General features: G+C 33.4%; 3 protein-coding genes across 6 annotated transcripts; all 3 read left to right on the forward strand.

The window, feature by feature from the left end:
* The first annotated feature begins 534 nt into the window (after window positions 1–534).
* Window positions 535–1,243, forward strand: LOC114375201. The gene has a single exon (XM_028332971.1). The coding sequence runs from the start codon at window positions 626–628 to the stop codon at window positions 1,019–1,021; it is 396 nt and encodes a 131-aa protein (XP_028188772.1). The 5' UTR covers window positions 535–625; the 3' UTR covers window positions 1,022–1,243.
* A 2,872-nt stretch (window positions 1,244–4,115) lies between these two features.
* Window positions 4,116–9,263, forward strand: LOC114375007 (probable serine/threonine-protein kinase PBL28). Of its 4 annotated transcripts, none has more exons than XM_028332740.1 (11): window positions 4,116–4,196; window positions 4,822–4,849; window positions 5,621–5,822; window positions 6,172–6,294; window positions 6,918–7,148; window positions 7,602–7,834; window positions 7,976–8,102; window positions 8,192–8,263; window positions 8,353–8,530; window positions 8,638–8,770; window positions 8,853–9,263. In XM_028332740.1, the coding sequence occupies exons 3-11, from the start codon at window positions 5,729–5,731 to the stop codon at window positions 9,090–9,092; spliced, it is 1,431 nt and encodes a 476-aa protein (XP_028188541.1). In that variant the 5' UTR covers window positions 4,116–4,196; window positions 4,822–4,849; window positions 5,621–5,728; the 3' UTR covers window positions 9,093–9,263. The 4 variants fall into 4 exon arrangements, with proteins under 4 accessions (XP_028188541.1, XP_028188540.1, XP_028188539.1 ...); XM_028332739.1 differs by lacking the exon at window positions 4,116–4,196 and adding an exon at window positions 4,362–4,445; XM_028332738.1 differs by lacking the exons at window positions 4,116–4,196; window positions 4,822–4,849 and adding an exon at window positions 4,876–5,362.
* A 1,501-nt stretch (window positions 9,264–10,764) lies between these two features.
* LOC114376641 (protein disulfide isomerase-like 1-4) lies at window positions 10,765–15,070 on the forward strand. The gene is made up of 12 exons (XM_028334845.1): window positions 10,765–11,406; window positions 11,512–11,641; window positions 12,017–12,182; window positions 12,276–12,394; window positions 12,490–12,570; window positions 13,300–13,386; window positions 13,513–13,587; window positions 13,734–13,802; window positions 13,887–13,967; window positions 14,045–14,179; window positions 14,473–14,529; window positions 14,651–15,070. Exons 1-12 carry the CDS (start codon window positions 10,898–10,900, stop codon window positions 14,816–14,818), a joined length of 1,677 nt encoding a protein of 558 aa, XP_028190646.1. The 5' UTR covers window positions 10,765–10,897; the 3' UTR covers window positions 14,819–15,070.

Genomic DNA, 15,070 nt, shown 5'->3' on the forward strand with positions numbered 1-15,070 from the left:
ACATTGATTATCAAAATAAATTCCTATTTTGATTAGAAAACAAAATCAAAAGTAACTCTATAAATACCTCTAAGTTCTGTCCTAAATGATTACCAATTCAATTAGTAAAATATTTAATATTATGAGTGGCAGTAGAGACGACATGAATGTAAAGACCAGTTGTGAATTGGAATCTAAAAACTGTTACACTATCAGAACTAGCTAGAAGTAGGTAGTGGTTCATGGTGACTGTTTCAATCAACAGAAAGAATAAACAGTAGAATTTATTGACCTATTGAACAGGAAAGCTCATTTGGAGTTCTCTTCCTTTACTGGAAACACAAGGAAGGTGTCTGCATGAAAATCGATGATGGATTAGTAGCCAACATAATTTAGTACAACTACTACTATACTTACTAAGCTTAGATTAATATTTAATGGGCAGTTTGGGAATTGCAAAAACATTCAATGTTGGAGTTGGAGTCCTCATAATTCTGTTTCCGATTCATTCATTAGCCTCCTTTTCCCAACACAAAAATTCATGTCCAAGGAACAACCACTTCCTCTGGAGTCAGGACCATACCATTATAAAAAGCCAGTTCAACCCACCCACAACACAAAGTCAAGGAGACAAAACAAACTAAACATGAATCCCATTGGTTTCTCTCTTCTCTCCCTGGTTTCTCTAGCACTTGTCTCAATTGTCACAGCCCAAGAAAGAGCCCCTCATGGGCTTGTTTACGAGAACCCTGAAGCCTTTTCACCATCAGCATATAACTTCTTTCACCCGAATGAACGAAAGCCCGAGACCAAAGACCCTTGTGCTGCATCCAAATGCTCACCAATGCCTTTAGCAGCACAAGTGGAAGCTACTGAAATTCATGAAAGCAAAGCCTCAACACCTCAAGGAAGTAAGAAACAATTGGTAGCTGGTGGCGTAGCTGGCATTATCTTTGGTGTTGCTTTTGTTGTGCTTTTAGCTATGGGGGTCTACCATGTAAGGGTCACTGGCCGAGCCAAAGCCAATGGTGCTGTTGCTTGATGTGCCTTGCCTTTAATTCTATCATAATTACTTCAAATCTCACCCTAGATTTAGAACAAGGCAGTGTAATGTAATGCCCCTCAACTTTTATTCCTCTAATATCTTACTACTAGACTATTAGTTATCTGCTTTTATCTTCTTCAATTTGTTTTTGGTTAGCCAATGTATCTACTGTTGTGAATTGTGATATAGTGATCAGTTTCAAATTTGGATATTGTCTAACAGTCATCAAGGTCAATCGTTTTCAATTTCGTGCCAGCTTCTTAGATTATTCAATGGGAACACCTGCAGATAGAAGGCAAATATGATACGAGTAATGCAGGAAAAATTGTGTAGGTACTAATTATAAGAATCCTGTCGTGCGTCATATGCACACCGATAAGACTTCAGAATTAAAAATGAAATCAAGGACCAAGGAATATATAGCATTCCTGTACATTGCAATATTTTCTTCATAAGCTAAAATTTATTGAAATAAGTGGATATGGATTGTTTGAACTTGTATACTAGTTCAGCTCATAACTACATTATTTAGACCTATAGACAATGTTCAATAGATCTGTGTGTCCTTTGCAATATTAAGTAAGAACCACGACTACTCTAATATTACATAAAAAAAAACAAAGTCATTTTTTTTTTCAAAAGTCCTTTTGTAACTAGAGAAATTCCGTTGTACTCCCTCCGCTTTTTTTTTAAGTGTTAGATTTAGAAAAAAAAATTGTTTCTATTTATTTATTATTTGTAAAATTCAGTGTCACATTAATTATTCTTTTATTATTTATATCTTTATTTTTTAATATTTAATTATTTTGAACATGTATTTATTATAGAGTGAGAAGAAAAAGAGATAAAAAAATCCATGACTATTTTATTAGAATTAAGAAAAAAAATTTCTTTCTTAATTTCTATATAAAAATTTTAAACTACACATAAAAAGACGGAAGGAGTATATCTTAACAAATTCCATCATGTATTTCGACAGAACTCGTTCAGATATACAATGGAAATAAATCTTTACTGTGTATTTCGATAAATCATATCAAAATATATTAATAGATCTTATCTAAGTACGTAACAGAAATAAACTTCCGCTATGTGTCTCGACAAGATTTATCTGAGACATACGACAGAAACATTTTTTTTTTTGCAGGATATTTTGATAAAAAAAAATTCTTTAGAAAGTTAGGACGAGCTTAGCAAAATAGGGGTGACGGGGTGAGAAGAACCGTCCCCATGGAGGAAACAACGTCTTTCAATGGCAGCCTAACAAGTTTGGCGGGGATGGGAAAAAGAAGGCTATTGCTTCCTGCACTTTTGTATTGCTTCTTGCACTCCCTTTTTATCTTTCGGAATGGTAAATCTGAAAAGTAAAATTACATTCTGAAATACATTCCTTTTTTGACTTTTAAAATAGCCAATCCAATCCAGAAGGTCAAAAAAATATTTCAGAAAAAGTGCAAGAAAAAACTTGAGAAGTGCAAAAAGCACAGCTGAAAAAGAAAACGATAAAAGGTTGAATATTCACGACGTCGTGTTGGTCTAAAATATCCGATGGACTTAGTTGTAGGGTTATTCTCTCGAGTTCAGCCCAAACACATGTTATATAAATTTTCAGCCCATATTTTTTCTTTTCTGTCTTTTATTTTTATAATAATTTAAATAAGTAAATTGATTCTGTGAAAATTTCTTATTGTATTGTCGCTTCAGTAAACACCTAAAACGTATTTGAGCATCTGAGTTTGGGTTAGAAGAAAAATCCATGTCATGGCATTTTAGTGTATGTTTGTTTACAGTTTAGAATAATTAATTTTGATATTTAATTTTTTTTTATAATTATCTCGTAAAAAATTAATTCCATATTCAATGACTAACTAGGATATTTATGTTATATTTTCGACCATAAGGATGATGTGAGAAAAAAATGATTGACAAGTTACAAATTCATATGTTCACGAGTAAAAAGTTTAGTTGAAAGAGTTAGAATTAGTTTTAGTAATTCTTTTTATAAGCACTCATAGATAAAGAAAATAAAATGAATCAATGTTTTAAGTTAAAAATAATTTAATCACCTCAGTTTTTTTACAAACTCTCTCGTTTAATTTCATCATAAACTAAAGCATATAAATTAATTTTAATTACTTTTGTATAAATCTTGGGCGAGAAGTTTATTTAATTTAAACTTAACCTTCAACTTATTTTGGACGCAAACATAATTCAGATAATCGTAGCCTTAGATAAAAAATGTTCCATATAACTTGCTAAATGTCATTAATTTAGAAAACAGAGTAATCTTTTTGACCATCAAAGTCAAAAGTTTTTTTTTCTTTTCAGCATGTGACTTCCTTGTTAATACAGTACACCTTCTTCTCATGTGATCTTTCTCTTCCCTTATGCTGAAACATTTCATCACTTACGGTCCCCACAAACACCTTCTTAAGTCAGCATCGTGCAACAGATCACTCCATTGAATCCAAAAGTCCCATGGTTCTTTCTTTTTAGGATATAGGATGTTTCTCTCCATCTCGTGTCCATATCCTTTCAACTCAACCACTTCTTCTTACCCTTTTATACTTACACAGTGACACATCATTTTATTATAACAAACTTTTCAGCATGCACACGTATTCCCATGTTATTCGACACACCACACCTTCATTCTCAACTTAAAAACCAAAATCAATTCAAAAAAAAAAAAAAAGAAAAAGAGTTCGAGTAATCATCGATCTCATTAGATTTTAACAAACTTTTGTATTTCTTCTAGTTGGACAAAGATAGCTGTGGATTTTATTTTAACCACTAATTGTTGGTTATTCTAAATAACTTAATTTTTATGCATTGTTAGTATAGATTATTTTACACCGTGAACTAATTATATATTATGATTTGTTTTAGTAAAAATTCTTTACAGTACATACACTTTATTTTCTCTTTACTTATTACCCATTTTAACTATTTAAGCTACAACTTAATAGGTCTATTAGTTAGAGGGCACTAGTACTTCCCAAGGACACGTGAAACAAGATTGAAATTTAAAGATCTCATTCTCAACTAGTCACGACTCACGATGGATATAATGATTTGGCTGAAAGAACCATCTGTGATTGGGATTGTCTGCACCATTTGTAGTGGCTGCTATCAAGGCAGTGGAAAAACTCTTTTCCTCCAATGCTAATGGGTAAGCAAAGCAGCCAATGTGCTCTTCTGTGGGAGCTATAGAGCTTAGAAGTAAGCATTTTACATTGTCCCCGAAAATAAAAAAGATACTATTGACAAAATTAAAAAAAAAAAAAAAAAAAGAAACAGCTATTAGGTCTTCTGCAACACTAGAAGAGCATGTACTGTATTGATGTACAGATTCTCTCTTTCTCTCTCTGTTTGTTTGTCTCCTGTTACTGTTTCTGTTATGCCATGAGTCCTGTAAATGGTGATTTTTTTTTCTTTTTTCTTGGGATTATATCTCTTAAATCAGTTCTAGACCCAACCTGAATTATCATCACAATTTGCCACTTTTCTAGTTGTACTTTACTTGCTTTAGCCTCAGCTCTTTCTAGAGATCTAAAATTCCATGAGCTTTTGCTGACAAAGATCATGTTTTTGGCTTTTGTAGTTTACCTTCCTGAGAATCATCACTTTATGCTTTTACCATGGTCCACACTTACAACATTTTCTGCTCTCATTGCACTTTGCAGGACCAACTATGCTGTTATATGAAAGAAAAAAAAAAATAGAATCTTGATTTTGCTTTCGTAAAAATGATAACTCTTTGCTGAATCAGTGAATCTATTTTCAATTCCTTGCAGGTAATTGGGGATGAGCTAGGAAATACAGGTAATGGAGTTTTTGAGTAATCCATCAGTGCTTGGAAAAACACTTGGCTCTTAGTCCAGGTTTTGAGATTCCTTGAGAATATTTTGGGATTTGGAACTCCATTTCCCTGCTGGTGAAATTAGTGGGGTTTTTATTAACAATGTTCAAAATGAAACCAGCAATTCCACCTGTCCATTTCAATGAAGACAACCTGTTTAAAGCTTTTTCCAGCTTTTCTTGTTGCCTTTCTTAGCTGGATAGTATACTTATTATAGTCAACCAAGACCACTGTTTGGATTTTCGGGAAGCTAATGCTATAGACTAGAGTCTTAGTCTTACACTAACCTTCCTTTTTCAATCACTTTCACAATTACTTCTCTTACTACTTCCACATCTCCTTGGTAAATATGTAGCTTACTCTAGATGCATGCAAAGCGTGTGTTCCATTCTTTCTCTATTTTGACCGCTCTATAAATCAGTGTGCTGTGTGACTGTCTAATCTATTCTCATTATGGCAGTTCATTACATTTCTTGGTATGTTTCATTGCATTGCCCCCTTGTGCTATTTCTTGTTATTAACAAATACACTTCATTGTCACTTTGGATCTTGGTTTACTTTTAGGTGTCTCCATTAGTTTTTCTGAGAAATTTGACTGAAACTTACTCATCTTTCACATTTATTTTCGCCCCTTGAATATGTCATATGTGCATACTTTACTATGTCTCTTGAAGAGCTTATAAGAATGAGAGTTTCTTCTTAATATTTAATGACGATCTTTTGAAACCATATAGGGGTGGATCAGGGACGTTTTAGAGGCGAGTTTGATGCCTTTGCTTTTTTAAAAAAAAAACAAGAAGAAACTGAAACTGAGAACTCATTAGGAGTTCATAGGGGGATGCATGTTTACAATGCGATTGCTATGGGGGCTAAGGCTGCCCCTACTCATACTGATTCAACTTCTATACTCCAACAAATCAACCTACAAATTATACGGTAAGCTTTTGTTATTTTTTTTTTAATCTTATATCATGTTCATGAACAAGTTCTCTGTATAAAAAACTTTTTGGAACTTCAGTAAAAAATGAGAGGATTTTTCATGATCTTTGTGTTTAATTTATTGAGTTCCAAGTGCTATTGGCTTGGTACTTCCATTAGAATGATTGAATGTGGTAGTAATTGACATGGTCTAGATTTTGACTTGGGTAGAGTGCTGTTAATTGGACAACTTAAATAGTAAATTTTTCAACTATGTTCTCATTTTCCCATGGAAGTGTACATAGAATGTGGGAGAGTCAATGATTTCGCTAGTTACAAGAACTGAATAGGCATTTATTAACTGCAGCTGAGGCTTTGTTCACTTTCAAGGGTTCTCTTGGAGGTCCACAGCAATTAGGATGCAGCATTGTGAAATATCCATGTCAAATGCAATGGCCTTGTCTTGACTGCTATAAACTAAAAGATCCAGGTGCTTTTTTCTCAAATTCTCTGTAAGCTCCTTGTCTCCGTCTCTCTGAATTTGTGTGTGTAGTGATTGATTCCGAGGATATTGATCATTATGTCCATACTTGTATAAAAAGATAAAATGATTTAGGAGTAATATTTTATCCATACTTGTTTTTCAATTTTTGTAACTTAAGGTTTGAGATATTAAACATCGGTCTCCTCTTTTGACTCCATAACAAAAAATTGGCTAAAAGTCTAAAACACATTTTTCCCTTATCTTATTCTTTTTAGTTTAGTTCGCTAAGTTTAAAAAAAATTATTTTAGTCTCTAATAAAAGTGTTTGACAAAATTGAGTTTTTCATCAATCTGGTAATATTTGGTCAATTGTACGATATGTCTCATCATACGAGCATTTGCAACATGCCCACATCAATTTAAATTATTTTTTTAATGCAAAAAACTGATGGAAACAATAACGAAAACTTCGAGGAACCAAAAATGAAAATTTTCAAACTTGAGAGATAAACTGAAAAATAAGGACCAAAAGTGTATTTTACTAGTTTTAGCCTCACTTCAAATGCTTTCCTTGAAAAATCCCAGTTCAATCATAAGAATCGTAAGAAAAGCTCTCTACTGAGAAACAGGTGGAATAACAGCAAAGATAGATGGGAATAACGACGTTCCAACACTTACACCTCTTCAAGAAACTCAAGTTAGAAAACCAGGAGGAACAAGGGCTGCTGCCATAGTCGGTATTGTTGTTGCTGCCTTAGTCGTCATTGTCATTTTGGTGACTGTCTATATCTGCTTGATGCGTGTTAAAAGATTTATGAGGCAAACATCTGAGGTTGCTTCTTCTATGCCATCTCCCACTGGTAAGTTAATGTCTCTTTAGGATAAATACCCAAATTTGTCTCTAAAAGTGTGAGGGCTAACAAATTGATTCCTGAAAGATGAAAATAAATTAAATTTAGTCTTTAAATGTACAAAAAGTACAACAAATTAGTCATGCAGACAATTTAATGACAAATTAATCCCTAAACTTTACAATTTAATGTCAAATTGATCCTTTCAAAACATATAACTTATTGTCAAATTGATCATTAAATATTACACAAAATGGTCTCACAAATTTAAAGGACTAATTTGTTACATTTTTTCTTAGGAACAAAATTTGTATTTTTTATTTTTGAGGGACTAATTTATCACCGCATGACACTTTCGGAACAAATTTGGTTATTTACCTAAGTTCTTTATTATCATATTATGAGTAGATATAGTTTTGATTCATCTGGTTATAATCCGACTATGATATTATTTTTTGACAGTTGAGATAGGAAGAGTCAACAACGCACATGTTAATGCTTTCTCTCCACATTATACGCATAACACAAGACAGTTAACAATTCTGGAACTAGAACAAGCAACACGAAATTTCAGTCATAGTAATATTATTGGTGAAGGTGGATTTGGTTTTGTATACAAGGGCTTACTTCAAGATGGATCCATAGTGGCTATAAAAAGGCGTCTATTTGTTCTGACACAGGATTTTGTCCTTAAGGTAATAAAATATGTAATGAAGTGTGTTTCTTTGTATCTCATAATATATGTATGAAATATTGGAAACTAGCATTCTTCGCTCCAATATTGGCATATATGAAGGTTTAGACAACTTTTACCAAGTATTTTGATTGAATGGCAGGTGAAACAGATAGCTCATATTCACCACAATCATCTTGTGAAGCTCATAGGCTATTACGAAGATAGCTATCAACAATTACTTGTATATGAATATCTCCCTAACGGCAATGTAGGGAGTCACCTATATGGTACTCTTTCCCTCTATGTTTATGTGACATTTGTTTCACCTCGCCTTATATCTTTAGTGCTTAATGCATGTGGTTATGCAAATATGCAGACAGTGAAGGTTTACCTATTGGAAGGTTGGATTTGTGGCGAAGGATATCTATTGCTTCAGGCGCGTCCAAAGGTAAACTTATCTTGGCTATGATTTTTGCTGTTTGTTGTATTTTTCTTTTGAAATTCAAAACAGTCAATTCAGTCTCTACTTTGCAACAGGTGTGGAACATCTTCATAGTTTGGTCCCTCCTTTGATTCACACAAATTTTAGAACTAGCAATGTTCTGTTAGATGAAAATTACACGGCCAAGGTTTCTGATTATGGATTCTGCAATTCGAAAACACAAGTTGATAATGTTGGCTCATCTTCAAATGTAGACTGTTTTCTAGACCCAGAGTATGCTACAGCTTACTCTTTTATAGTTTTATGGAATCCAAAATCATTTTGACTTTCCATGTTGATTTGAATTAAATAATAAACTTTTTTTTTTATCTCTCACAAAGGCTGAGCTTTCCACAAAACTATACGGAGAAGAGTGATGTATACAGTTTCGGGGTCTTCTTACTAGAGTTGATTTGTGGTTGTGAAGCACAAAACAAAAGCATGTCAAACCCAGATGAAAATATAGTGTTTCAGGTATACAGCTTCCAAACTTGATGGATGTTGGATTTTTCCACTTTAAGCTTTACTTATCCTAACTTTAATTAATATTTTGAAGGCAAAAAATAGCGTTGACTTGGACAAGTTTGTTGACATAACGCTGGGGGAGCAAGAAAAGCATGGTGCTAGAAGAGTGATGAAATTGGCATTGCTCTGTGTGGATGTGACTAGTAGAAGGCCATCAATGGCTCAAATTGTGCATGAGCTGGAGCAGATTCAAAGAGAAATTGCTCCAATGTATTCTCAATTCAACGAGGAGATTGGTGCCGTGACTCTAGGGAGTGAGCTCTTTCAGTAAGCCTTGCGAATTGCGATGCCACTTTAGAAACCTTTATTTTTCCCCCTGTTTGTTGCGTAACTATTATTATTGTTATGGTTATTGACTTTTGTAGGTATGTTGGTCCTGGAAGGATATTATTCATTTGTAATTATTTCAAAGTAAATAAAATGTTGAAAATAAGTAGAATTAGATTGGATTTAATAATAAAAAAAGATTTCATTTAATAATTTTTTACAAAAGATGTTAGTTTTCAAGATATCCTGGGTTTATCTAATAGGTATAGTTTAGTTGATAACACACTCGGACCAGAGTATGATTTTTGCATAATACACTTTTTGGAAGAGACAAAAGAGTTTAAGTGTCATTAAGTACAGATAGATAATTAATTTCATAATCGATCAAAACTTGTGGAAATATCTTGATATATAATTGGGGAACCTAAGGTCTTAATTATGTTCTCAATTATAAATAATAAAAGTCAAATACAAATAAATTTTAATTATGTATCATTTAATGAGATTTTCTCTAAAATAACTTTTATTTAATAAGATTAAAAACTTTTTATGGATTTGATATCAAGTTCCAACGAAAGATAATTTAAGAAAAATATTTATTTTTTAATTAAAAAATAATATAATTTAATGAAGTTAATAATGCTGTTAATAAAGTTGAAGTATTTTTTTTTCTTATAACCTAAACCAAACGAGTGGATTGAATAGAATTAATGGGGTGGAAAATCAAGCTTCTTAATTGAGCTTGAAGGATAACACTAGCTATGTCTGCCAAATTCGACTCCAAATTCCAACAAACTTCATGCAAAATAAGCAGCTCTTTTATTGAATGATGATATTAGGATGATTAATAATTTAAACATAATATTGCTCTCTTTTTTATCAATAGTTTTAAAACTATTATAAATGAATGAACAAAAATATTTGAATGAATAAATTAATATTTACTACTATATTTTAAATTAATGTATTGGGCAATGATATTAGAATGATGTTAGGGCATGTTTGATAGGAGATAAAAAACTTATTTTTAAAAAATCATAGGTTAAAAAATGTAATTTGTCATGTTTGATATGTATTTTAAAAAAATAGCATTCATAATAATTTTTTATGAAATTTTTTTCATGAGAAAGTGAGAATTTTGTTTTCCTCGATCTATTTTTTTTGTTATATTAAAAATATCATATTATTTTTTTATTAAATTATATAACATGGTTAATAATTAAAATAATCAATAAAAATATTTTATTCATCATAGAAAACATTATTCCACTTCTCCCCGTAAAAAGTGTGTGAAGTATTTAATTATACATTTGTCTTTATTAATTAAAATGCTGACAGACTCTCGCGGCTTAAAAAAACTTCTAATATTGTACAATTCTATCAAATTGACTATTGATTTTTCTTTAAAAAAAAGTAAACAAAATTGAAAAAGAGAAAAATGATATGGAATGTACAATGATAAAAAAATTCTATTTAACTGACGTATTCTAAAAAAAAGTAATACTGATAAAAACACTAAAAAGGTAATAAAGAATACTAGGTGTTAGTATTAAAACTAAATATATTCAACAGAACAATTAATTATGAATGAAAAAAGCATTAATGTAGTGGAATAAATTTAATTAAAGAAAACCAAAATTTCAATATGTCAATGAATTTGCAATAAAAAGTGTATGAGCGTTAAAACTGGATACTTGAGGCAAGAAACTGTTCCGCTCTCAGTTGAAAGTCAACGAAGTCTCACAGCACACTCAGATCTCTCTTCTCTTTCTTCAATTCCATTGTTGTTTGGTTCCCTTCACTCTCACAATGCGAATCCTCGTCCTGCTCTCTCTCGCCACCCTTCTCCTCTTCTCCTCCTTCTCTCCCACCTTCTGCGACCACCTCGCCGACGACGAGGACCTCAGCTTCCTCGACGAGCCCTCCGCCGCGCCGGAGCACGACCACCACTACGGCGCCGATGACTCCAATTTCGGCGACTTTGAGGACTTCGAGGAGGACGACGCGGAGGCGTACAAGCAGCCCGAGGTGGACGAGAAGGACGTCGTCGTTTTGAAGGAGAAGAACTTCACCGACGCCGTCAAGAACAACCGCTTCGTCATGGTCGAGTTCTACGCGCCCTGGTGCGGCCACTGCCAGGCCCTCGCGCCGGAGTACGCCGCCGCCGCGACGGAACTCAAGGGCGAAGACGTAATTTTGGCAAAGGTGGATGCCACCGAGGAGAATGAATTGGCGCAGCAGTACGATGTTCAGGGTTTCCCCACTGTCCACTTCTTCGTTGATGGCATTCACAAGCCTTATAATGGCCAAAGGACCAAGTAGCTCTTTCTCTCTTTCGCTACAACTTTTTTATTTTTATTGGATCTGACGAGTGACGATTTTTGTTTTGTTTTGTTTTGTCTTTAAATTTGATTGAAATGCAGAGATGCTATAGTGACGTGGATTAGGAAGAAGATCGGACCTGGCATATACAACTTGACTACAGTGGAGGAGGCTCAACGCATTTTGACCAACGAAACTAAAGTTGTTTTGGGCTTCCTCAACTCTTTAGTTGTAAGTCTTCAGATTTCTTTCTGCATCGTTGGATTCATGTTGAAATACCAGTTAACGTGAATTTAGCTAAATTTCACATTTTTGGTTCCAGAATTTAGCTAAATTTTATACTGAGTTTTGCTAGTAACTTGCTTCTAGAATAATAATAACATTCAAACATAACTCGCATCACTTTAGAATTAATTTTAACCAAAATCAATTTGGTAAACACTCACCCATAAAACACACATGAGATTGACGATTTTAGAATATAAAGGCCTTTTGCAGATGTTGATTTGAATCTCTGGATTAAATTATAGGCTTGAGCTGTAATACTTGAATGTATGAAATTGTTGGTTTTTATGCTTTATTTATCTTGTGATGCATAATGTGCAGGGTCCTGAGAGTGAGGAGCTTGCTGCTGCTTCAGGGCTTGAGGATGATGTCAATTTTTATCAAACTGTGAATCCTGATGTGGCAAAGCTTTTCCATATTGACCAAGATGTTAAGCGTCCAGCATTGATCCTCATTAAGAAAGAGGAGGAAAAACTTAACCACTTTGGTTTGTTTAATTTCTCATTCTTAATCTTTGTTTCCCTTTGCCAGGTTTTTTCCTTCCTTGTAGACTTGATGTATTTTCACTCTGTCTCTGCAGATGGCAAATTCGAGAAGTCAGCAATAGCGGACTTTGTCTTCTCCAACAAGCTTCCTTTGGTAACAATTTTTACAAGAGAAAGTGCCCCATCAGTCTTTGAAAATCCAATCAAGAAACAGGTAGGTATTTATATACATGTATCTTATTATATTGTAATCTCTTGAAGAAAAATATTCTTGATAATGCTGCTTTGTGTTTGAAACTTCACTTTTAGTTGTTGCTGTTTGCAACTTCAAATGATTCAGAGACTTTGGTCCCAGCATTTAAAGAAGCAGCAAAGTCTTTCAAGGGAAAGGTATATTTTATACAAGCTACTAATTATTACACTCTGTTATGTTATTCTTTCTCTGGGAAAATTTGCATGTCTTTAATTTCAGAAATCAAAACAGTGCAAATAAAATAGAATTCATTGTTTTTCATGCAAATTCAGGGGCAGGGCATTGCTTAGTAGGTCATGAAAGTAGATTGAGAGGAAGGAGTTCTGAAAATTAAGTGGTGGATGTAGTTTTGTATGGTTATTTGCTAAACTTATAAAGTGGATAACTAGGTACAAAGTAGGTTTAAAATCTTACAGTTATGGTAATTGCTGAAAATTTGAAAGCTAGTTCTTATTTGATTAGCTTTAGATCAAGATGAGTACAGAAGAAAGTGCTGCGCAGAATTGTTTCTAAGCTAATCACTCTTTACCTTCTCTGTTTATTGTTTTCTCATATCTATGTCACTATCCATCTGTATCATTCTACTTTATTTGATATTTTAAAAATAGCACTAGCATTTAGCTAACAAATATTTTGTGTGAAGTTTGTTTAAAACCAATTTTTAAACACAATTAAGTATGTTCAAATTTATAAAGATTGGCAAAACTTAAAACTTGACCAGTTATGAACTTTTTACCATAGGTGTATACCTTACTATAAGTAGTGACACTGCCCGATTTTACCGATAAAAATCTCATATATCATTTGTTTAGCTCTTGCCCCAAAAGGGTACTTAGATTTTTCATAAGAATTTAATTGTGTTGCAGTTGATCTTTGTATATGTGGAAATGGATAACGAAGATGTTGGAAAGCCTGTTTCAGAATACTTTGGTATCAGTGGGAATGCTCCAAAAGTAATTGTTTCTTCCCTGTTTTAATTTTTTTAAAATGATAAGTCATGAAATTCATTACATTAACATGTTACATCCTTTAAATAATTTGGAAGTATATTTAAGTAACCAGTTGAATTTCCAATATAGGTACTTGGATACACTGGGAATGATGATGGAAAAAAATTTGTGCTTGATGGAGAGGTGACTACTGACAAAATTAAGGTACTTGTTGCTCCCTTTTTGCCTAGGGTTCTGTTAATTTTGCTAACATGTTAATGTTAGGGAATGTGCATGGATGGTTTATCTATCACTTAATAAGGTTTGAAAGCAATATTTTGACTAAATTTCTAATCTTCATTTTTCCACAGGCATTTGGGGAAGATTTCGTTGAAGACAAGCTAAAACCTTTTTACAAGTCAGATCAAGTTCCTGAAAGTGTATGTTACTTAATTTTCCCACCGTCAATTATGTCCTATTAATTTAGTTTTTCATGCCTAACGTGTTTGCTAACTTGGTAACAGAATGATGGTGATGTGAAAATAGTAGTTGGGAATAATTTTGATGAAATTGTCTTGGATGAGTCAAAGGATGTTCTCCTCGAGGTAAAATTTAACCCTTTACTTTTAGTTATATTTGCATCTGCACATTGATCATGTTATTTAATGCTCGGTTGAATCAGATTTATGCTCCCTGGTGTGGCCATTGCCAATCACTGGAGCCAATATACAACAAGCTTGCAAAACATCTTCGCAATATTGATTCTCTTGTAATAGCCAAGATGGATGGAACAACAAATGAGCATCCCAGGGCTAAGGTAAACACAAATTTTAACTGCAAATATATGGTGCATGCTATTGTTAATTATCAATAGAAATGGTATTCGGTGCCCCACTCATGCTATTGTTAATTATTAATAGAAATGGTATTCGGTGCCCCACTCATGCTATTGTTAGTTATCAATAGAAATGGTGTTTGGTGCCCCACTCGTGCTAGGGTTTGGATTTTCAATGCAGAATCGGAAGCCGTTATTCCTTTCATAATCCATTTTTACTGAGTAATGAAAGATCTGACAATTTATTGGTCCATATTGATTTATTTTAACTGCAGCCTGATGGATTCCCCACTCTTCTCTTCTTCCCGGCAGGAAACAAGAGTTTTGACCCTGTACGTGAATATTAAACAACAGTACTTTTTTTTTTTTTATCAATTTTGCTATTCTAAATGTGCATGTATGCTTTATCATTGGGTGATTGAACTATATATAATTGGTTCATTGTGTCTGCAGATTACTGTTGATACAGATCGTACAGTGGTAGCCTTCTACAAGTTCCTCAAGAAACATGCATCAATCCCATTCAAGCTCCAGAAACCAACCTCAACTTCTGAATCCGATTCCAAGGGGAGCTCTGATGCCAAAGAGAGCCAGACTAGTGATGTGAAGGATGAATTATGAGGAGTTAAGTGATATATTTTTATTTATAGAAACTATGATTCAGACAGATGATGACATAGTGACTGAGGGAAAAAATACCAAGTTGCTTCTCACCCCTGGTCAATAAAAAACAAACGGGGAGTGGGGGGAGAGAGACAAATGCGAGGCACACATGTATTACTATTAACTTCAATTTGTACAACAGTGGGTAATTTAGAATTTTGATTTTGGGTTGAGACTTCAATAAATTCCCCCTTAAATTTCACTTTTTTC

The sequence above is a fragment of the Glycine soja genome, chromosome 11 (genome assembly GCF_004193775.1).
Source record: "Glycine soja cultivar W05 chromosome 11, ASM419377v2, whole genome shotgun sequence".
In the NCBI taxonomy this organism is placed as follows: domain Eukaryota; kingdom Viridiplantae; phylum Streptophyta; class Magnoliopsida; order Fabales; family Fabaceae; genus Glycine; species Glycine soja.